We start from the raw sequence: 22,847 nt of genomic DNA, 5'->3' as shown, positions 1-22,847 counted from the left end.
GATTTTACCGATACGCACCACCGGTCAATGTTTGTTACGCGAGAGGAATAGTATCTTCGCTGTAACCGCTCCAAACAAGGAAAAGCATTGCTTTTCTTTTATCATATTGGCAATCGTAGGAATGACTTGATCAGTTCTTTATCAGAAGGAATTATTTTTATTATCCAATGGTTGCTCAAGAGCTTTGATTCATGTCAGTAAATGAAAAGTGTTCTACAAATGCAATGTATTATGTATGGCAAACAAAAGGTATAGGCCAATCTTTGACGCAGCAATAACCAATAGGCTCAGTTAATTCAATATTAAATTCCATCTAAGCTTTGGTTATGTTGATTATACTGAATTCTCTACCATGTATAAAATAATCAATAATATGACGATATAGTACTTTATTTTTATTGTAAAATAGATCATATGTCCTATAGTGACCCCAGGAACAGCACCAATATTAGTTTACTATGGTTCTACAGTATTTCCAATATATGCATCGATTTGTTTGTTTTTACATACCTGTCAAGTGAATAATGAGAGATAACCAATGACAAACTGTCACTAACATGATCTGCATACCCATGCAAACTGCTGAACAAATAACCATCCTGTCAATTCATCTCTTAGCATGCAGCGACACAATGGAGTCAACCATGCTGAACAATTGCTGAGCCTATAGTTGTGGTTGTCTGAATGAGGAGGACCAACCGGGTGGCTGAGTGAATACCTACCGCTGACTGCTCTGCTCTGGATATAGGCTTCAAGCTAAAGCAGAAGTATAACATCTAATGGCGTGTGTTAAATCAATCTATGAGTTCAGCGCTGAGACCTTGAATGGTCAGAGCGTTCCTCTCAGTATCTACAGGGGCAAGGTGCTCCTCATTGTCAACCTGGCCACCTTCTGAGGGTCAACGATAGAGGAGGTAGGCTAACGAGGATTCATGGTGCTAGCCTAAACAGGCTAAAAGCCTAATGCTGGCATAGGCCAAACTTTTGACTGTGTTGTAGTGTTAGAGATATTCTAGAGTCAGCCCAAGGGGAATGTTGAGGTGGTGTTCTAATTGTATGTGTCATCTAACAGTACCACAGAATGAATGCACTCATGGAAATGTTTGGTGACCTCAACTTCACTGTCCTGGGATTCCCCTGCAATCAGTTTGGTCTCCAGGCACCTGGTAAGAGAGTCTTTTTGAAATAACAATAAAGGTTTTTGATCTGTTGTAACTCACAGGCCTACTTTGTCTCTAGGAGTAATGCTATGTTTCAAAACGCTCATGTGTGGGCTTCTGAGTGGCGCAGCAGCCTAAAGCACTGCATCTCACTACAGACTCACTAAAGCCTGGTTCAATTCCAGGCTTTATCACAACCAGTTGTGATTGGGAGTCCCAGAGGGTGGCGAACAATTAGCCCATTGTCGTCCTGGTTAGGGGTAGGCCGTCATTGTAAATAAGAATCTGTTCTCAAATGACTTGCCAAGTTAAATAGTATGCTTGTTTGTCATGCGTAATGATGAGACCAGTCTGTTTTCTATAAATGCCTCTGTTTCAGAACTAATAAGCTCACTGGTCTGTTGCATTTGTTGTTGTTTCTTCCTTCAGAGGTAAATCATGAAACCCTCAACCTTCTCAAGTATGTAAGGCCAGGTGGGGGGTTTGTCCCCAAGTTCCCTGTGTTTGGCAAGATCGAGGTCAATGGGTTGAATGAAGAACCTCTTTTCGCCTATCTCAAGGTAGTATATGTGACATGTCCTCTTTTCGCCTATCTCAAGGTAGTATATGTGACATGTCCTCTTTTCGCTTATCTCAAGGTAGTATATTTGACATGTCCTCTTTTCGCCTATCTCAAGGTAGTATATGTGACATGTCCTCTTTTCACCTATCTCAAGGTAGTATATGTGACATGTCCTCTTGTCGCCTATCTCAAGATAGTATATGTGACATGTCCTCTTTTCGCCTATCTCAAGATAGTATATGTGACATGTCCTCTTTTCGCCTATCTCAAGATAGTATATTTGACATGTCCTTATGCACTATTATGTACTGCACTCTGGGGGCAAGTTGAATACCTTATGGACATTAGACCTCACTAACGGCATTTGTTAATGTCTCGTACAACAGGAGTCTTTGCCCTATGTGAACCCTGTCATAGGAGATATAAAGAAGTTCTACTGGTCACCCATCAAAGTCAACGACATTCGCTGGAACTTTGAGAAGTTTCTAATCGATTCTGATGGGACGCCTTTCAGGCGGTAAGTTAAACACATGAATGAAAAATGATTTGACAGTATATATAAAATGTATCAATCATTCATGCATGCATTCATTCATTCTATTAATTAATTAACAAATAAGACTTGAAAATACTTAATGTCCTATTCTATAATGGCCTCTCCTTTTCCCCAGTTATGAACTTCATGGCCCTACTGAGAAAGTGGAAAAAGACATTGCAGGCCTACTATAAATGGAGTCATCTGTTCCCTTTATGGCTGTCAAGAAAGTGGGTCCTTCATCAGCGGAGGCAGGATGACGATCCCTCAGTAAATGCAGACTAAATGCAGCTGAGCTGGATCTGATGGAGAAGGGAGAAGGACTCTGAGTTTCAGTGCATTCACTCAGAATATTAGATCCCTCCAGCCCCTGTTGGTGACCAGGAGGCATATCACTATGGTCTCAATATAACTAACTGCTCCCTTTTGTTATTGTTGCAAAACAGAGGAAGTCAATAAATCTTTTGACTGAAATCTTAAAATGTGTTGTCCATGTAATTGTTTAACATTGTTAAAACAACATGTGTAGACTACAGTAGGAGAAACCCAAGTCTCCAGCTGCATAGAAACTCAAGTCTACTTGTGTGTAAAGATATACAATATACACAATTTAACTGAGCACTGTGGATGTTTGAGAATCAAATACAATTCACTACTTGGATTGTTTTATGTTTGACATTTCTATACTTTTGACATTTTTCCGATCAAAGAGACTGCTATTCTGTAAAAAAAATACCCCCTTTTTTTAAGGTGGTAATGATGGTAGACAAGGAAGAAAAGTGGAATATGTTTTGAGTGAATATGGAATGGAGGATATCACAGAACCTTTGGAAAAGCTACAGAAGGAAATTGAAAGTGAGGTGGAATTAACTGCGGTGGCAGGTGGTGTGGTGAGGGAGCTTGGCATCATGTGTGAAAACAGGGACACGTCCTCCAGTAGCTCAGAGATGGAACCTGAGAGTGAGGATGCAATATGGGGAGGACCGCAGAGTTTGAATAAAGTACAATCTGATCCAGTAGGAGGGACATTTTTGGAGAAAGTGGACGCTTGCGGTTCCATTTGTATTTTCAGGGTGGGTGAGAAAGGATTAAAGAAACTAGTAGTGGACTTGTGATATTTTTGTGTGTCTCTTCTAATCAGAGAGGGCAGCAGGGTAGCCTAGTGGTTAGAGCATTGGACTAGTAACCAAAAGTTTGCAAGTTCAAATCCCCGAGCTGACAAGGTACAAAATCTGTCGTTCTGCCCTTGAGCAGGCAGTTAACCCACTTTTCCTAGGCCGCCATTGAAAATAAGAATTTGTTCTTAACTGACTTGCCTAGTTAAATAAAAATAAATAAAGAGGGAGCAAGCACTCCGTGTCACGCAACTTGAGTCAAGATGTGTTGCTTGCTTTACTCTTAGGAACAGGACACCATTGAAAGGGTAGCGTTAAGTGTGGAGATGGAGCGATTGAAGTTGAAGATTCCTGGTGTTTGAGACGCCCGCCGTGTAGGTATGCTGTCTGGCTTCACCCTCCAGTACAGTAGATGGCGGTGTATGCACCTTCAAGTTGGATGCAATCCACCAACCAAATCCCGAAGAAGCGAAGAGGAGAAAAAAAATTAGAAAAAACAAACATTGGATTTCCCGAAGTTGTCACCGGACGCATGCGTATTTCACTGTTCAATGTCACCGCAACAATTGAACATGGCTGCCGTGGGTTTCAGAAATTGGGCTCGAGCTCTTTCCAAGGGGAAACAGCCAGGCTTCTCGGCGCTTTTCTCCCAAGTCAGAGCAGGTTGGTTCATGGATCTTTATCGATATTGTTGAACAAATGCAAAATGCCTGCATCAAGTTGGAATGGAAGTTCGAACATGCCAGGCAAAGTGTCGCTAACCTTGAGCTAGCCTACAACAGAGCTGCATCTCGTTCAGTGGTTTACTAACGTTAGTAAAAGCTTCATTCAGTATTACGTAGCTAACCGTCTACGATCAAATATTAGGCTAGATCCCATACACGGTTACCTGGCCAGCCAACTTTACGGTCTTTAGGAATATATATATATATATATATATATATATACCAGCAATTCCTAACGTTACTCTCAAACGGCTAGTTAGCTAACAATCCCACTCTGGTTGATCATGGGGATAAATGGTACTGTAGTAACTTCTTTCCAAATGTTGTATAGCCTCTGGACCTTCCAAGGGCATGCTGCCAGGGCCATACCCCCAAACGCCCGAGGAGAGAGCAGCTGCAGCGAAGAAGTACAACATGAGGGTGGAGGATTATGAACCAATCCCGGATAATGGCGAGGGGTAAGGAAGCGGGGTACCGTGGATAAGGAAGGACACACATGCCATTGTTTTCCTGTCATCTATACACCACCTCATTACAGCAGGAGCAATGTCGCTTTGCCAGATAACTAGCAAATTGATTTGGTAATTCAACCTGTGGGTTGAACTCACTGAAATGACTGAGGCTCTGCATCCCAAACGGTATACAATTCCCTACATAGTGCACTAGTTTTGACCAGAGCCCTATGGGATGCACTATATATAAGGTATGAGAACAAATATTGGACAGCAATGGGAGTTTTAACATTTCAGGATATGTGCATTACCTAAGGTTATTCACCTACACACTTTTTTCCTGTTGTGTTTCTGTAGGTATGGAGACTACCCACAATTGCCAGACAGATCCCAGCATGAGAGAGACCCCTGGTATTCCTGGGACCATCCAGACCTGAGGAGGAACTGGGGGGAGCCGGTAAGATGGAGGAGGAACTGGGGGAGGCGGTAAGATGGAGGAGGAACTGGGGGGGGCGGTAAGATGGAGGAGGAACTGGGGGAGGCGGTAAGATGGAGGAGGAACTGGGGGGAGGCGGTAAGATGGAGGAGGAACTGGGGGGAGGGAGGTGGTAAGATGGAGGAGGAACTGGGGGGAGGGGGCGGGATGATGGAGGAGGATCTGGGGGGGAGGCGGTAAGATGGGGGAGGAACTGGGGGGAGGCGGTAAGATGGAGGAGGAACTGGGGGGAGGCGGTAAGATGGAGGAGGAACTGGGGGGAGGCGGTAAGATGGAGGAGGAACTGGGGGGAGGGAGGTGGTAAGATGGAGGAGGAACTGGGGGAGGGGGCGGTAAGATGGAGGAGGAAGTGGGGGAGGCGGTGAGATGGAGGAGGAACTGGGGGGAGGCGGTGAGATGGAGGAGGAACTGGGGGGAGGCGGTGAGATGGAGGAGGAACTGGGGGGAGGCGGTGAGATGGAGGAGGAACTGGGGGGAGGCGGTGAGATGGAGGAGGAACTGGGGGGAGGCGGTGAGATGGAGGAGGAACTGGGGGGGGGGGGCGGTAAGATGGAGGAGGAACTGGGGGGGGGGGGGGCGGTAAGATGGAGGAGGAACTGGGGGAGGCGGTAAGATGGAGGAGGAACTGGGGGGGGCGTTAGGATGGAGGAGGAACTGGGGGGAGGCGGTAAGATGGAGGAGGAACTGGGGGGGCGTTAGGATGGAGGAGGAACTGGGGGGAGGCGGTGAGATGGAGGAAGAACTGGGGGAGGCGGTGAGATGGAGGAAGAACTGGGGGGGCGGTGAGATGGAGGAGGAACTGGGGGGAGGCGGTGAGATGGAGGAGGAACTGGGGGGAGGCGGTGAGATGGAGGAAGAACTGGGGGGGGCGGTGAGATGGAGGAGGAACTGGGGGGAGGCGGTAAGATGGAGGAGGAACTGGGGGGGGGGCGTTAGGATGGAGGAGGAACTGGGGGGAGGCGGTAAGATGGAGGAGGAACTGGGGGGAGGCGGTAAGATGGAGGAGGAACTGGGGGGCGTTAGGATGGAGGAGGAACTGGGGGGGGCGTTAGGATGGAGGAGGAACTGGGGGGAGGCGGTAAGATGGAGGAGGAACTGGGGGGCGTTAGGATGGAGGAGGAACTGGGGGGAGGCGGTAAGATGGAGGAGGAACTGGGGGGAGGCGGTGAACTGGGGGGAGGCGGTGAGATGGAGGAGGAACTGGGGGGAGGCGGTGAGATGGAGGAGGAACTGGGGGCGTTAGGATGGAGGAGGAACTGGGGGGAGGCGGTAAGATGGAGGAGGAACTGGGGGGAGGCGGTGAGATGGAGGAGGAACTGGGGGGAGGCGGTGAGATGGAGGAGGAACTGGGGGGAGGCGGTGAGATGGAGGAGGAACTGGGGGGAGGCGGTGAGATGGAGGAGGAACTGGGGGGAGGCGGTGAGATGGAGGAGGAACTGGGGGGGGGGGCGTTAGGATGGAGGAGGAACTGGGGGAGGCGGTAAGATGGAGGAGGAACTGGGGGGGCGTTAGGATGGAGGAGGAACTGGGGGGGCGTTAGGATGGAGGAGGAACTGGGGGGAGGCGGTAAGATGGAGGAGGAACTGGGGGGCGTTAGGATGGAGGAGGAACTGGGGGAGGCGGTAAGATGGAGGAGGAACTGGGGGGAGGCGGTGAACTGGGGGGAGGCGGTGAGATGGAGGAGGAACTGGGGGAGGCGGTGAGATGGAGGAGGAACTGGGGGGGGCGTTAGGATGGAGGAGGAACTGGGGGGAGGCGGTAAGATGGAGGAGGAACTGGGGGGGCGGTGAGATGGAGGAGGAACTGGGGGGAGGCGGTGAGATGGAGGAGGAACTGGGGGGAGGCGGTGAGATGGAGGAGGAACTGGGGGGAGGCGGTGAGATGGAGGAGGAACTGGGGGGAGGCGGTGAGATGGAGGAGGAACTGGGGGAGGCGGTGAGATGGAGGAGGAACTGGGGGGGGGCGTTAGGATGGAGGAGGAACTGGGGGGAGGCGGTAAGATGGAGGAGGAACTGGGGGGAGGCGGTAAGATGGAGGAGGAACTGGGGGGAGGTGGTGAGATGGAGGAGGAACTGGGGGGAGGCGGTGAGATGGAGGAGGAACTGGGGGAGGCGGTGAGATGGAGGAGGAACTGGGGGGAGGCGGTGAGATGGAGGAGGAACTGGGGGAGGCGGTGAGATGGAGGAGGAACTGGGGGGAGGCGGTGAGATGGAGGAGGAACTGGGGGGAGGCGGTGAGATGGAGGAGGAACTGGGGGAGGCGGTGAGATGGAGGAGGAACTGGGGGGAGGCGGTGAGATGGAGGAGGAACTGGGGGAGGGGGCGGGATGATGGAGGAGGATCTGGGGGGAGGCGGTGAGATGGAGGAGGAACTGGGGGGAGGCGGTGAGATGGAGGAGGAACTGGGGGAGGGGCGGGATGATGGAGGAGGATCTGGGGGGAGGCGGTAAGATGGAGGAGGAACTGGGGGAGGCGGTAAGATGGAGGAGGAACTGGGGGGGCGGTAAGATGGAGGAGGAACTGGGGGGGGGGCGGGATGATGGAGGAGGAACTGGGGGAGGCGGTAAGATGGAGGAGGAACTGGGGGGCGGTAAGATGGAGGAGGAACTGGGGGAGGGGCGGGATGATGGAGGAGGAACTGGGGGGAGGCGGTAAGATGGAGGAGGAACTGGGGGGAGGCGGTGAGATGGAGGAGGAACTGGGGGGAGGCGGTGAGATGGAGGAGGAACTGGGGGAGGCGGTAAGATGGAGGAGGAACTGGGGGAGGGGGCGGGATGATGGAGGAGGAACTGGGGGGAGGCGGTAAAATGGAGGAGGAACTGGGGGGAGGCGGTAAGATGGATTAGGAACTGGGGGGAGGCGGTGAGATGGAGGAGGAACTGGGGGGAGGCGGTGAGATGGAGGAGGAACTGGGGGGAGGCGGTGAGATGGAGGAGGAACTGGGGGAGGCGGTGAGATGGAGGAGGAACTGGGGGGAGGCGGTGAGATGGAGGAGGAACTGGGGGGAGGCGGTGAGATGGAGGAGGAACTGGGGGGAGGCGGTGAGATGGAGGAGGAACTGGGGGAGGCGGTGAGATGGAGGAGGAACTGGTGGGGGGGGCGGTAAGATGGAGGAGGAACTGGGGGAGGCGGTAAGATGGAGGAGGAACTGGGGGGGGGCGGTAAGATGGAGGAGGAACTGGGGGGGAGGCGGTAAGATGGAGGAGGAACTGGGGGGGGCGTTAGGATGGAGGAGGAACTGGGGGAGGCGGTAAGATGGAGGAGGAACTGGGGGGGCGTTAGGATGGAGGAGGAACTGGGGGGAGGCGGTAAGATGGAGGAGGAACTGGGGGGACGTTAGGATGGAGGAGGAACTGGGGGGGAGGCGGTAAGATGGAGGAGGAACTGGGGGGACGTTAGGATGGAGGAGGAACTGGGGGGAGGCGGTAAGATGGAGGAGGAACTGGGGGGGGCGTTAGGATGGAGGAGGAACTGGGGGGAGGCGGTGAACTGGGGGGAGGCGGTGAGATGGAGGAGGAACTGGGGGGAGGCGGTGAGATGGAGGAGGAACTGGGGGGGCGTTAGGATGGAGGAGGAACTGGGGGGAGGCGGTAAGATGGAGGAGGAACTGGGGGGAGGCGGTGAGATGGAGGAGGAACTGGGGGGAGGCGGTGAGATGGAGGAGGAACTGGGGGGAGGCGGTGAGATGGAGGAGGAACTGGGGGAGGCGGTGAGATGGAGGAGGAACTGGGGGGAGGCGGTAAGATGGAGGAGGAACTGGGGGGGCGGTAAGATGGAGGAGGAACTGGAGGGGGGGCGGTAAGATGGAGGAGGAACTGGGGGGGGGGCGTTAGGATGGAGGAGGAACTGGGGGGAGGCGGTAAGATGGAGGAGGAACTGGGGGGGCGTTAGGATGGAGGAGGAACTGGGGGGAGGCGGTAAGATGGAGGAGGAACTGGGGGGGGACGTTAGGATGGAGGAGGAACTGGGGGGAGGCGGTAAGATGGAGGAGGAACTGGGGGGACGTTAGGATGGAGGAGGAACTGGGGGGAGGCGGTAAGATGGAGGAGGAACTGGGGGGGGACGTTAGGATGGAGGAGGAACTGGGGGGAGGCGGTAAGATGGAGGAGGAACTGGGGGGGGCGTTAGGATGGAGGAGGAACTGGGGGAGAGGCGGTGAGATGGAGGAGGAACTGGGGGGGGCGTTAGGATGGAGGAGGAACTGGGGGGAGGCGGTAAGATGGAGGAGGAACTGGGGGGAGGCGGTGAGATGGAGGAGGAACTGGGGGAGGCGGTGAGATGGAGGAGGAACTGGGGGGAGGCGGTGAGATGGAGGAGGAACTGGGGGGGGCGTTAGGATGGAGGAGGAACTGGGGGGAGGCGGTAAGATGGAGGAGGAACTGGGGGGAGGCGGTGAGATGGAGGAGGAACTGGGGGGAGGCGGTGAGATGGAGGAGGAACTGGGGGAGGCGGTGAGATGGAGGAGGAACTGGGGGGGGGGCGTTAGGATGGAGGAGGATCTGGGGGAGGTGGTAAGATGGAGGAGGAACTGGGGGAGGCGGTGAGATGGAGGAGGAACTGGGGGGAGGCGGTGAGATGGAGGAGGAACTGGGGGGAGGCGGTGAGATGGAGGAGGAACTGGGGGGGAGGCGGTGAGATGGAGGAGGAACTGGGGGGGAGGCGGTGAGATGGAGGAGGAACTGGGGGGAGGCGGTGAGATAGCCGTGGGGTTTATTTCTACATACAGTATCAGATCTCACTCTACTTACACTGAACAAAAATATAAATGCAGCATGTAAAATGTTAGTTTCATGAGCTGAAATAAAATATCACAGAAATGTGTCAAATGCACAATAAGCGGATTACTTTCCAATTTTGATACATTTGTTTACATCCCTGTTGATGAGCATTTCTTCTTTTACAAGAATCCATCCACCTGACAGGTGTGACATATCAAGAAGCTGATTAAACAGCATGATCATTACAAAGGTGCACCTTGTGCTGGGGACAATAAAAGGCCACTAAAATGTCAAGTATTTTCACACAACACAATGCCACAGATGTCTCAATTTTTGAGGGAGTGTGCAGTTGGTATGCTGACTGCAGGAATGTCCACCAGTGTTATGTTAATTTCTCTACCATAAGCCGATTCAACGTCATTTTAGAGAACTTTGCAGTACTTCCAACCGGGCTCACAACCACAGACCACGTGTAACAACGCAAGCCCAGGACCTCCACATCCGGCCTCTTCACCTGCGGGATCGTCTGAGACCAGCCACCCGGACAGCTGATGAAACTGTGGGTTTGCACAAACAAATAATTTCTGCACAAGCTGTCAGAAACCATCTCAGGGAAGCTCATCTTCGTGCTTGTTGTCCTCAACAGGGTCTTGACCTGACTGCAGTTTGGTGTCTTAACTGACTTCAGTGGGCAGATGGCCACTGGGAAAGAGGGGGAGGTGTGCTCTTCACGGGTGAATATCGGTTTCAACTGTACCAGGCAGATGTATGTGTATGGCGTTGTGTGGGCGAGCGTTTTTTTTTGTGTGAACAGAGTGCCCCATGGTGTGGTTATGGTATAGGCTGGCAGGCATAAGCTACGGACAATGAACACAATTGCATTTAATCAGTGGCCATTTTGAATGCACAGAGATGCCGTGATGAGATCCTGAGGTCTGTTGTTGTGCTCTTCATCTGCTGCCATCACATGTGTCAGCATGATAATGCACAGCCCCATGTTACTACAAGGATCTATCTGTACACAAGTCCTGGAGGCTGAAAATGTCCCAGTTCTTTCATTGCCTGCATACTCACCATGTCACCCATTGAGCATGTTTGGGATGCTCTGGATCCACGTCTACAGAGTGTTCCAGTTCCTGCCAATATCCAGCAACTTTGCACAGCCATTGAAGAGGAGTGAGACAACATTCCACATGGCCAGTCAACAGCCTGATCAACTCTATGTGAAGGAGTTGTGTCACGCTGCATTAGGCAAGTGGTGGTCACACCAGACACTGACTGGTTTTCTGATCCACACTCCAACCTTTTGTTGGTAAAGGCATTTGTGACCAACAGATGCATATCTGTATTCCCAGTCATGTGAACTCCATAGATCAGGACCAAAGTCGTTTATTTCAATGACAGATTTCCTCATGAACTGGAACTCAGTGAAATCTTTGCATGTTTTGGTTTTTCTTTTTCAGTGTATATTAAAAGACATCTGCCAACAAGTATCGTGACGACACAACTGACTAATAAGACTATATAATAGGTCTGGGACCATACCAGTATCCCGATACCTGTTTAGTATCGTGACGACACAACTGACTAATAAGACTATATTAGGTCTGGGACCATACCAGTATCCCGATACCTGTTTAGTATCGTGACTACACAACTGACTAATAAGACTATATAATAGGTCTGGGACCATACCAGTATCCTAATACCTGTTTAGTATCGTGACTACACAACTGACTAATAAGACTATATATTAGGTCTGGGACCATACCAGTATCCTAATACCTGTTTAGTATCGTGACTACACAACTGACTAATAAGACTATATATTAGGTCTGGGACCATACCAGTATCCCGATACCTGTTTAGTATCGTGACTACACAACTGACTAATAAGACTATATATTAGGTCTGGGACCATACTAGTATCCCAATACCTGTTTAGTATCGTGACGACACAACTGACTAATAAGACTATATATTAGGTCTGGGACCATACCAGTATCCCGATACCTGGTTAGTATCGTGACTACACAACTGACTAATAAGACTATATATTAGGTCTGGGACCATACCAGTATCCCGATACCTGTTTAGTATTGTGACTACACAACTGACTAATAAGACTATATATTAGGTCTGGGACCATACCAGTATCCCGATACCTGTTTAGTATCGTGACGACACAACTGACTAATAAGACTATATATTAGGTCTGGGACAATACCAGTATCCCGATACTTGTTTAGTATCGTGACTACACAACTGTCTAATAAGACTATATATTAGGTCTGGGACCATACCAGTATCCCGATACCTGTTTAGTATCGTGACTACACAACTGACTAATAAGACTATATATTAGGTCTGGGACCATACCAGTATCCCGATACCTGTTTAGTATCGTGACTACACAACTGACTAATAAGACTATATATTAGGTCTGGGACAATACCAGTATCCCGATACTTGTTTAGTATCGTGACTACACAACTGTCTAATAAGACTATATATTAGGTCTGGGACCATACCAGTATCCCGATACCTGTTTAGTATCGTGACTACACAACTGACTAATAAGACTATATATTAGGTCTGGGACCATACCAGTATCCCGATACCTGTTTAGTATCGTGACAACACAACTGACTAATAAGACTATATATTAGGTCTGGGACCATACCAGTATCCCGATACCTGTTTAGTATCGTGACTACACAACTGACTAATAAGACTATATATTAGGTCTGGGACAATACCAGTATCCCAATACCTGTTTAGTATCGTGACAAGAAAACAACACACAGCGGATGAACTCATTTAGGAAAACAGCGCTAATGTTGGAAACAAACATGTTACCCAGAGTCACATTTTGTATTTATTTTCCAAGCTATAGCACACAACATTTTACACAAAGCAGGTTTTTATAAAGAACCAAAGAGTTTGAGCTGCTTCGTGTAAAAATAGAAAAAATATGACAATACTGGTGTCGTTACAGCCCTACTGTGTATTATTCACAGTGCGCCACTTGTTGTTTACTGTAAAGAATTGTGTACATTTATGCACGTAGACATTTGAAATGGCAGGACGTGAATGTGTGTAAGCTACGACTCATTATCTGCTCATGTATTTCCCCCCTGACTCCTTGACAGTGGGTTCTCACCTGTTGCCTGGTTTCGTTCCAGATCCACTGGGATTTTGACATGTTCATCAGAAATCGAGTGGACACGTCGCCCAGCCCTGTGGCCTGGCACACCATGTGCAAACATCTGTTTGGTTTCGTTGGCTTCATGCTGCTCATGTTCTACCTTGGGGAGAAGTTTCCATCTTACCAGCCGGTGGTAAGTTTGGCATTGAGCAAAGCAACAGTCTTTGTCTCCGTTGTAATCGCTGTTGTAACCCCCTAAGATGTCACAGACCAGAAGATAGTATAATTATATGCCTTTCCTGTTGTACTGAAACCCTTTCCCATTTTGGTATCTCAAGACCTTTTTCTACTATGACGGCAGGGTAGCCTCGTGGTTAGAGCATTGGACTAGTAACCGGAAGGCTGCAAGTTCAAACCCCCGAGGTACAAATCTGTTGTTTGCCCCTGAACAGGCAGTTAACCCACTGTTCCTAGGCCGTCATTGATAATAAGAATTTGTTCTTAACTGACTTGCCAAGTTAAATAAAGGTAAAATAAATAAAACATTAAAAAATTCTGGATTTGAGAAGGATTTATCAGCCTTTGGGTCTACCCCTCATATGTGTCCCGTGGACACTAAGATTGGATTTTACAGTTGGAGCAACAGATCTGATCCATGAATACAGTTTAATGACGGGTGTACACGGAGTCGGAGATGATGCTACTGCTGTTAGTGTTCATTTGTTTCCTTGCCCTGCTACCAATTCAATAGTGTGAAGACATGCATTGGTAACTGAAGTGCATTTATCATGTTCCACCATATTTTGCTATTTCATTCCATTATGATATATTTCTGGTATTTATTGAAGACCATTGAGCACCTCACACACACTCACCAAACACCTGTTTTTTTTTAAAGTTCAAAGGTCTTCAAATGTCCTCTTCTGTAGGAGAGGTGAATGGGTATATCCTGTCTGACGCCCCCTGTCCTCTGTTCCAGGCCCCCAAACAATATCCTTACAGCAACCTGCACCTAGAGAGAGGAGAGGATCCCGAGAAACAACCTGAAGAAGTCAAACATTTTAACATTTAAATGTCTGCTTCTCTAAATGTGTATATTTCTGTCTAATAAAGAGTTGTTAGTGTGACCTCAGTCACATTCCTGATATTTGACCTTGAACTTATTCTTTGGAAAGCTGAGGATGGATCAACAACATTGTAGTTTGTCCACAATACTAACCTCAATGACAGGCAGAAAAGAAGGAAGTCTGTACAGAATAAAAATATTACAAAAACATGCATCATGGGGAAACTACCCCCAACATGGGGAAACTACCAGACAGCTGGAAGGAGCACTAGTGGTACCAATCTGGGAATAGGGGAAACTACCACACAGCTGGAAGGAGCACTAGTGGTACCAATCTGGGAATAGGGGAAACTACCACACAGCTGGAAGGAGCACTAGTGGTACCAATCTGGGAATAGGGGAAACTACCAGACAGCTGGAAGGAGCACTAGTCGTACCAATCTGGGAATAGGAGAAACTACCAGACAGCTGGAAGGAGCACTAGTGGTACCAATCTGGGAATAGGGGAAACTACCAGACAGCTGGAAGGAGCACTAGTGGTACCAATCTGGGAATAGGAGAAACTACCAGACAGCTGGAAGGAGCACTAGTGGTACCAATCTGGGAATAGGGGAAACTACCAGACAGCTGGAAGGAGCACTAGTGGTACCAATCTGGGAATAGGGGAAACTACCACACAGCTGGAAGGAGCACTAGTGGTACCAATCTGGGAATAGGGGAAACTACCAGACAGCTGGAAGGAGCACTAGTGGTACCAATCTGGGAATAGGGGAAACTACCACACAGCTGGAAGGAGCACTAGTGGTACCAATCTGGGAATAGGGGAAACTACCACACAGCTGGAAGGAGCACTAGTGGTACCAATCTGGGAATAGGAGAAACTACCAGACAGCTGGAAGGAGCACTAGTGGTACCAATCTGGGAATAGGGAAACTACCAGACAGCTGGAAGGAGCACTAGTGGTACCAATCTGGGAATAGGGGAAACTACCACACAGCTGGAAGGAGCACTAGTGGTACCAATCTGGGAATAGGGGAAACTACCACACAGCTGGAAGGAGCACTAGTGGTACCAATCTGGGAATAGGGGAAACTACCAGACAGCTGGAAGGAGCACTAGTGGTACCAATCTGGGAATAGGGGAAACTACCACACAGCTGGAAGGAGCACTAGTGGTACCAATCTGGGAATAGGGGAAACTACCAGACAGCTGGAAGGAGCACTAGTGGTACCAATCTGGGAATAGGGGAAACTACCACACAGCTGGAAGGAGCACTAGTGGTACCAATCTGGGAATAGGGGAAACTACCAGACAGCTGGAAGGAGCACTAGTGGTACCAATCTGGGAATAGGGGAAACTACCAGACAGCTGGAAGGAGCACTAGTGGTACCAATCTGGGAATAGGAGAAACTACCAGACAGCTGGAAGGAGCACTAGTGGTACCAATCTGGGAATAGGGGAAACTACCAGACAGCTGGAAGGAGCACTAGTGGTACCAATCTGGGAATAGGGGAAACTACCACACAGCTGGAAGGAGCACTAGTGGTACCAATCTGGGAATAGGGGAAACTACCAGACAGCTGGAAGGAGCACTAGTGGTACCAATCTGGGAATAGGGGAAACTACCAGACAGCTGGAAGGAGCACTAGTCGTACCAATCTGGGAATAGGGGAAACTACCAGACAGCTGGAAGGAGCACTAGTGGTACCAATCTGGGAATAGGAGAAACTACCAGACAGCTGGAAGGAGCACTAGTGGTACCAAGATCTGCTGTATGAGGTGCTACAAACCCCATGGCAGGATTAGACAGATGGGAATACAGATAAGATTTACTTGGTCCCAGCCCATGTGGGGGTGGAGGGGAACGAGGCAGTTGATGTACTCGCTAAACAAGCACGTAGTAGTGGGGATGTTAATGTTGTAGTTTCAATGAGCAAGGCAGAGGCAAAAAGCCTGATATGGACAGTGATGGTGTAGAGATGACAGGAGCAGGCTAAAAGCCTGATATTGACAGTGATGGTGTAGAGATGACAGGAGCAGGCTAAAAGCCTGATATTGACAGTGATGGTGTAGAGATGACAGGAGCAGGCTAAAAACCTGATATAGACAGTGATGTTGTAGAGATGACAGGCTAAAAGCCTGATATAGACAGTGATGGTGTAGAGATGACAGGAGCAGGCTAAAAACCTGATATAGACAGTGATGGTGTAGAGATGACAGGAGCAGGCTAAAAGCCTGATATTGACAGTGATGGTGCAGAGATGACAGGCTAAAAGCCTGATATAGACAGTGATGGTGTAGAGATGACAGGCTAAAAGCCTGATATAGACAGTGATGGTGCAGAGATGACAGGAGCAGGTTAAAAACCTGATATAGACAGTGATGGTGTAGAGATGACAGGCTAAAAGCCTGATATAGACAGTGATGGTGCAGAGATGACAGGAGCAGGTTAAAAGCCTGATATAGACAGTGATGGTGTAGAGATGACAGGAGCAGGCTAAAAACCTGATATAGACAGTGATGGTGTAGAGATGACAGGCTAAAAGCCTGATATAGACAGTGATGGTGTAGAGATGACAGGACCAGGCTAAAAGCCTGATATAGACAGTGATGGTGTAGAGATGACAGGAGCAGGCTAAAAACCTGATATAGACAGTGATGGTGTAGAGATGACAGGCTAAAAGCCTGATATAGACAGTGATGGTGTAGAGATGACAGGAGCAGGTTAAAAGCCTGATATAGACAGTGATGGTGTAGAGATGACAGGAGCAGGCTAAAAGCCTGATATAGACAGTGATGGTGCAGGGAGGACAGGCTAAAAGCCTGATATAGACAGTGATGGTGCAGAGATGACAGGAGCAGGTTAAAAGCCTGATATAGACAGTGATGGTGCAGAGATGACAGGCTAAAAGCCTGATATAGACAGTGATGGTGTAGAGATGACAGGAGCAGGTTAAAAGCCTGATATAGACAGTGATGGTGCAGAGATGACAGGCTAAAAGCCTGATATAGACAGTGATGGTGCAGAGATGACAGGAGCAGGTTAAAAGCCTGATATAGACAGTGATGGTGCAGAGATGACAGGAGCAGGTTAAAAGCCTGATATAGACAGTGATGGTGTAGAGATGACAGGTTAAAAGCCTGATATAGACAGTGATGGTGTAGAGATGACAGGAGCAGGTTAAAAGCCTGATATAGACAGTGATGGTGTAGAGATGGCAGGTTAAAAGCCTGATATAGACAGTGATGGTGCAGAGATGACAGGAGCAGGTTAAAAGCCTGATATAGACAGTGATGGTGTAGAGATGACAGGAGCAGGTTAAAAGCCTGATATAGACAGTGATGGTGCAGAGATGACAGGCTAAAAGCCTGATATAGACAGTGATGGTGCAGAGATGACAGGAGCAGGTTAAAAGCCTGATATAGACAGTGATGGTGTAGAGATGACAGGCTAAAAGCCTGATATAGACAGTGATGGTGTAGAGATGACAGGAGCAGGCTAAAAGCCTGATATAGACAGTGATGGTGCAGAGATGACAGGAGCAGGTTAAAAGCCTGATATAGACAGTGATGGTGTAGAGATGACAGGCTAAAAGCCTGATATAGACAGTGATGGTGCAGAGATGACAGGCTAAAAGCCTGATATAGACAGTGATGGTGTAGAGATGACAGGAGCAGGCTAAAAGCCTGATATAGACAGTGATGGTGTAGAGATGACAGGAGCAGGTTAAAAGCCTGATATAGACAGTGATGGTGCAGAGATGACAGGCTAAAAGCCTGATATAGACAGTGATGGTGCAGAGATGACAGGAGCAGGTTAAAAGCCTGATATAGACAGTGATGGTGTAGAGATGACAGGCTAAAAGCCTGATATAGACAGTGATGGTGTAGAGATGACAGGAGCAGGCTAAAAGCCTGATATAGACAGTGATGGTGCAGAGATGACAGGAGCAGGTTAAAAGCCTGATATGGACAGTGATGGTGTAGAGATGACAGGAGCAGTGGAATAGAGATACTAAAGGCAGGCATTTATTTCAAGTACAGAGGAATGTCGGAGAGGGGAGGTCGGCAGGAAGGGACAGAAAATAGCAGGCTATTTTTCCAAGATTAAGGGTGGGACACAGACGGTTGAATAAGATGTGATGGATGAAAGCATCCAATAGGAAAGTGTGATCATTGCCAGGAAACAGACGGTGGAGCATGTATTGCTAGTGTGGGCAGTATCAGAGGGAAAGAGAGGCTGAGATCTAGTATGAGGGAGAAGGGGATACAGGAAATTAGTTTAAAGAGGGTATTGTGTAGAACATCATTAGATATAGTCTCAAATATTTTAGTTTTTTTTAAGAGTAATGGGGCTGGCAGGTAAGATTTAGTTTCTCCGTCTCTGGCCCACACTCCAGTACAGTAGGTGGCGGTAATGTACCATCATGTTGGATGCCAACCGTCGACAAACCCCCACAGAAGAATAAGAAGACAAAGAGGAGAAGGGCTGTGACTGGCCTCACACTCCACTACAGTAGGTGGCGGTGATGCATCTTAAAAGTTGGATGCGATCTGCCAACCCGATCTCAAAAAAAGAAGAAGAAAGAGTTGCTTACCAAGACGTCAATGAATCAAAGATTTTATAAGTAAACCAAGATAGACCACACCCTCTCGTTTCCAATGGGAACAAATGAGCCAAGCATGAGCTAACAAGATCCTATTGGCGTGTTCTTGCACACATCTGCGTTATGGCGGTGAGGGACCCACTACTCTGTGAGGTGTGCGTGTGCAATAACTCAATTCGCCTTTGCGCCCCTTCTAAACAACGACATTTTTTTCTAAACTTTTGCAAAAGGCAAAAGTCTGTAAAACTTAGGCCACTCTTTTCATAACATATAGTTTTGGGAACAAAAAACTGTATTGAGATCAAACGTTTCATCGATAAGAAAATGTGTAGAATATCGGCTAAAATCCATCCGGTTCCATCTTCTCCCGCTGCCCGCCATCGGGCTTCCTCACTACCATATATTGTACAATCCAGGTGTGCAAAACTCTTACAGATTTACCCAGAAAGACTCACAGCTGTAATCACGTCCAAAGGTGATTCTAATTTGTATTGACTCAGGGATGTGAAGATTTATGTAAATGAGATATCTGTATTTTTATTTTCAATACATTTGTAAAAATGTCTAAAACATGTTTTCATTATGGGTATTGTGTGTATTAAAAAAATGTGGACAAAATCAAGCGGTATGAATACTTTCTGAAGGCACTGTATGTTTGTCTGGCTGAAGCTAGTTGCAACATTGTTCATCAGGAAATTACAATTTATAGTTATAGATGTAATACTATTTTGAAAAAAAATGAAAAATATCTATTCAGTACTTTCAACTACTGACATATGAAGAAGCGAGACAATCTTTGCTGAACTGAAAACATTGCAAAACACAGCTACAGGTCAAATCAAGACACTGACTGCTGTGATATTTGATACCATGTCGGCCACCGTAGAAGACGATAAACATCCAGGATTACGTTGGGAGTGCCCGGTGGTTTTATACATCATTTGTAAACTAGAAAGATTGATAATCATCAATTCCGACGTAAGTATTTTACATGAAGATATGGGGGTACTAACAATATAGTGTTAGAATATATTTATTCTAGTTTTTAGCTAGCTTGCTAGATGTATAACCTGAACGACACGTCTGCATGATTTAGCTGTCAAGCTCTAGCAGAAGCCAACGACACGTATCGGTAACTAGCCGAGCTAGCTACCGTTAGCTAACTAAAGAAACTGGTTGAACCAGGGATGGTTTATAGCTAATAGCTCAACCAGCATTAACTACCTATCTATTTATAGAACATATACATTACGGCGAAGACAGACGTGTATTACTAGTTAACCAAATGATGGGTGTTAGCTAGCGCAACGTTTTCTCATCACCCAGCAGTTCTCCATCTAACGGCTCGCTTCCGTCTCGTGTTGTTGATTCATGAGACGTGATTGAAATTGATTCTTCTAACGTTTAGTAAATTGTTTCAGCTTATTAACCATCCCGACTTGTTACGTAGCTAGCTACTGTAACGCCCTACAATATGTTGTTTTGATTAATCTAGAAACTATTAACGTTTGCTAGTTAGCTGTAGGTGGGTTCATAGTGTTTAGAAATCGGCTATCCCCATATGACGTCCATTACTGCCCAATGCAATGCGCCTACCTTGGGTTTATTCCTTACGTCTTGCAACGGAAACTTTGTACCGTTTATTAAGAAGTCAACTGAGACACACCTACCTGAGTTTTTTTCCATAGAATCTCTCGTTTTCGTTGCAAAACTTTTTCAGTTTGGAGGAAACGTTTTGCAGCAGAATTTGCGTAATGAATACACTCCAGGGGTCATAACGTCAGGGGTGGTATGTTCAATATGACAAAACTTTGTTCAACGTAGCCAAAAACATTTCGAAATGTTTTGGCTATGTTCAATGTTTTAGTCAATGGAAACGGTGCTGAAGAGAAGAACGATGTGATTATGGTGGCTCAGAAGGCTATTGTGTATGGTGGGCTGCACAATATTGTGCGATTAGCTACAAATGGTCACACTGGTGATTTATGTATCTCAATGTGTGACACCCATATTGATCAGGGTACACCCACCAAACAGAAGCAAACAGACCTCAAAAGTTGTTGACGAATGCTGCACACTTTGAACTGAACTGAATGCACCCCAGTATTGAAACGTCATTGTTTTCCATTTTTTTTAGGACTTTGATAGAGGCATCCTAGCCCAATAGAGGAAGATGAGGCTGAAAGAGATCCAGAGGACCGCTCATCCAGCATGGAGTCCTGCCCCCCACCACCCTATCTGCCTCGCTTTAGGTAGGGCACAAATGTTACCTGTATCAGGCCTGTCGGACAGACCTAATCTTAGGTAGTAACTCTAACCCTTCTACCTAGTCTTAGGTAGTAACTCTAACCCTTCTACCTTGTCTTAGGTAGTAACTCTAACCCTTCTACCTTGTCTTAGGTAGTAACTCTAACCCTTCTACCTTGTCTTAGGTAGTAACTCTAACCCTTCTACCTTGTCTTAGGTAGTAACTCTAACCCTTCTACCTTGTCTTAGGTAGTAACTCTAACCCTTCTACCTTGTCTTAGGTAGTAACTCTAACCCTTCTACCTTGTCTTAGGTAGTAACTCTAACCATTCTACCTTGTCTTAGGTAGTAACTCTAACCCTTCTACCTTGTCTTAGGTAGTAACTCTAACCCTTCTACCTTGTCTTAGGTAGTAACTCTAACCCTTCTACCTAGTCTTAGGTAGTAACTCTAACCCTTCTACCTAGTCTTAGGTAGTAACTCTAACCCTTCTACCTTGTCTTAGGTAGTAACTCTAACCCTTCTACCTTGTCTTAGGTAGTAACTCTAACCCTTCTACCTTGTCTTAGTAACTCTAACCCTTCTACCTTGTAACTCTAACCCTTCTACCTTGTCTTAGGTAGTAACTCTAACCCTTCTACCTTGTCTTAGGTAGTAACTCTAACCCTTCTACCTTGTCTTAGGTAGTAACTCTAACCCTTCTACCTTGTCTTAGGTAGTAACTCTAACCCTTCTACCTTGTCTTAGGTAGTAACTCTAACCCTTCTACCTTGTCTTAGGTAGTAACTCTAACCCTTCTACCTTGTCTTAGGTAGTAACTCTAACCCTTCTACCTTGTCTTAGGTAGTAACTCTAACCCTTCTACCTTGTCTTAGGTAGTAACTCTAACCCTTCTACCTTGTCTTAGGTAGTAACTCTAACCCTTCTACCTTGTCTTAGGTAGTAACTCTAACCCTTCTACCTTGTCTTAGGTAGTAACTCTAACCCTTCTACCTTGTCTTAGGTAGTAACTCTAACCCTTCTACCTTGTCTTAGGTAGTAACTCTAACCCTTCTACCTTGTCTTAGGTAGTAACTCTAACCCTTCTACCTTGTCTTAGGTAGTAACTCTAACCCTTCTACCTTGTCTTAGGTAGTAACTCTAACCCTTCTACCTTGTCTTAGGTAGTAACTCTAACCCTTCTGCCTTGTCTTAGGTAGTAACTCTAACCCTTCTGCCTTGTCTTAGGTAGTAACTCTAACCCTTCTGCCTAGTCTTAGGTAGTAACTCTAACCCTTCTGCCTAGTCTTAGGTAGTAACTCTAACCCTTCTACCTAGTCTTAGGTAGTAACTCTAACCCTTCTACCTTGTCTTAGGTAGTAACTCTAACCCTTCTACCTTGTCTTAGGTAGTAACTCTAACCCTTCTACCTTGTCTTAGGTAGTAACTCTAACCCTTCTACCTTGTCTTAGGTAGTAACTCTAACCCTTCTACCTTGTCTTAGGTAGTAACTCTAACCCTTCTACCTTGTCTTAGGTAGTAACTCTAACCCTTCTACCTTGTCTTAGGTAGTAACTCTAACCCTTCTACCTTGTCTTAGGTAGTAACTCTAACCCTTCTACCTTGTCTTCTACCTTGTCTTAGGTAGTAACTCTAACCCTTCTACCTTGTCTTAGGTAGTAACTCTAACCCTTCTACCTTGTCTTAGGTAGTAACTCTAACCCTTCTACCTTGTCTTAGGTAGTAACTCTAACCCTTCTACCTTGTCTTAGGTAGTAACTCTAACCCTTCTACCTTGTCTTAGGTAGTAACTCTAACCCTTCTACCTTGTCTTAGGTAGTAACTCTAACCCTTCTACCTTGTCTTAGGTAGTAACTCTAACCCTTCTACCTTGTCTTAGGTAGTAACTCTAACCCTTCTACCTTGTCTTAGGTAGTAACTCTAACCCTTCTACCTTGTCTTAGGTAGTAACTCTAACCCTTCTACCTTGTCTTAGGTAGTAACTCTAACCCTTCTACCTTGTCTTAGGTAGTAACTC

At 47.3% G+C, this 22,847-nt stretch overlaps 3 protein-coding genes across 4 annotated transcripts in view; all 3 read left to right on the top strand.

Annotated features, from left to right (window-relative positions):
- Nucleotides 1-164: 164 nt before the first annotated feature.
- On the top strand, nt 165-2,702 carry LOC135532450 (glutathione peroxidase 6-like). Its single transcript, XM_064959959.1, has 5 exons — nt 165-914; nt 1,073-1,166; nt 1,590-1,720; nt 2,109-2,239; nt 2,394-2,702. Exons 2-5 carry the CDS (start codon nt 1,082-1,084, stop codon nt 2,449-2,451), a joined length of 405 nt encoding a protein of 134 aa, XP_064816031.1. The 5' UTR covers nt 165-914; nt 1,073-1,081; the 3' UTR covers nt 2,452-2,702.
- A 1,183-nt stretch (nt 2,703-3,885) lies between these two features.
- Nucleotides 3,886-14,057, top strand: LOC135532448 (NADH dehydrogenase [ubiquinone] 1 beta subcomplex subunit 8, mitochondrial-like). The gene is made up of 5 exons (XM_064959956.1): nt 3,886-4,035; nt 4,429-4,555; nt 4,907-5,006; nt 12,948-13,103; nt 13,890-14,057. The coding sequence occupies exons 1-5, from the start codon at nt 3,924-3,926 to the stop codon at nt 13,980-13,982; spliced, it is 588 nt and encodes a 195-aa protein (XP_064816028.1). The 5' UTR covers nt 3,886-3,923; the 3' UTR covers nt 13,983-14,057.
- A 5,392-nt stretch (nt 14,058-19,449) lies between these two features.
- The window catches only part of LOC135532446 (protein transport protein Sec31A-like), a 31,825-nt gene continuing 28,427 nt past the window's right edge, over nt 19,450-22,847 (top strand). For both annotated transcript variants that reach the window (XM_064959954.1, XM_064959953.1), the window contains exons 1-2: nt 19,450-19,561; nt 20,721-20,835. In XM_064959954.1, the coding sequence (XP_064816026.1) occupies nt 20,757-20,835 (79 nt within the window). In that variant the 5' untranslated portion in view covers nt 19,450-19,561; nt 20,721-20,756. The remainder of the gene's footprint in view (nt 19,562-20,720; nt 20,836-22,847) is intronic.

This window comes from Oncorhynchus masou, unplaced genomic scaffold (genome assembly GCF_036934945.1).
Source record: "Oncorhynchus masou masou isolate Uvic2021 unplaced genomic scaffold, UVic_Omas_1.1 unplaced_scaffold_1852, whole genome shotgun sequence".
NCBI lineage: Eukaryota > Metazoa > Chordata > Actinopteri > Salmoniformes > Salmonidae > Oncorhynchus > Oncorhynchus masou.
The sequence above is the reverse complement of the archived record's forward strand: the minus strand, read 5'-3'. Positions and strand labels throughout refer to the sequence as shown.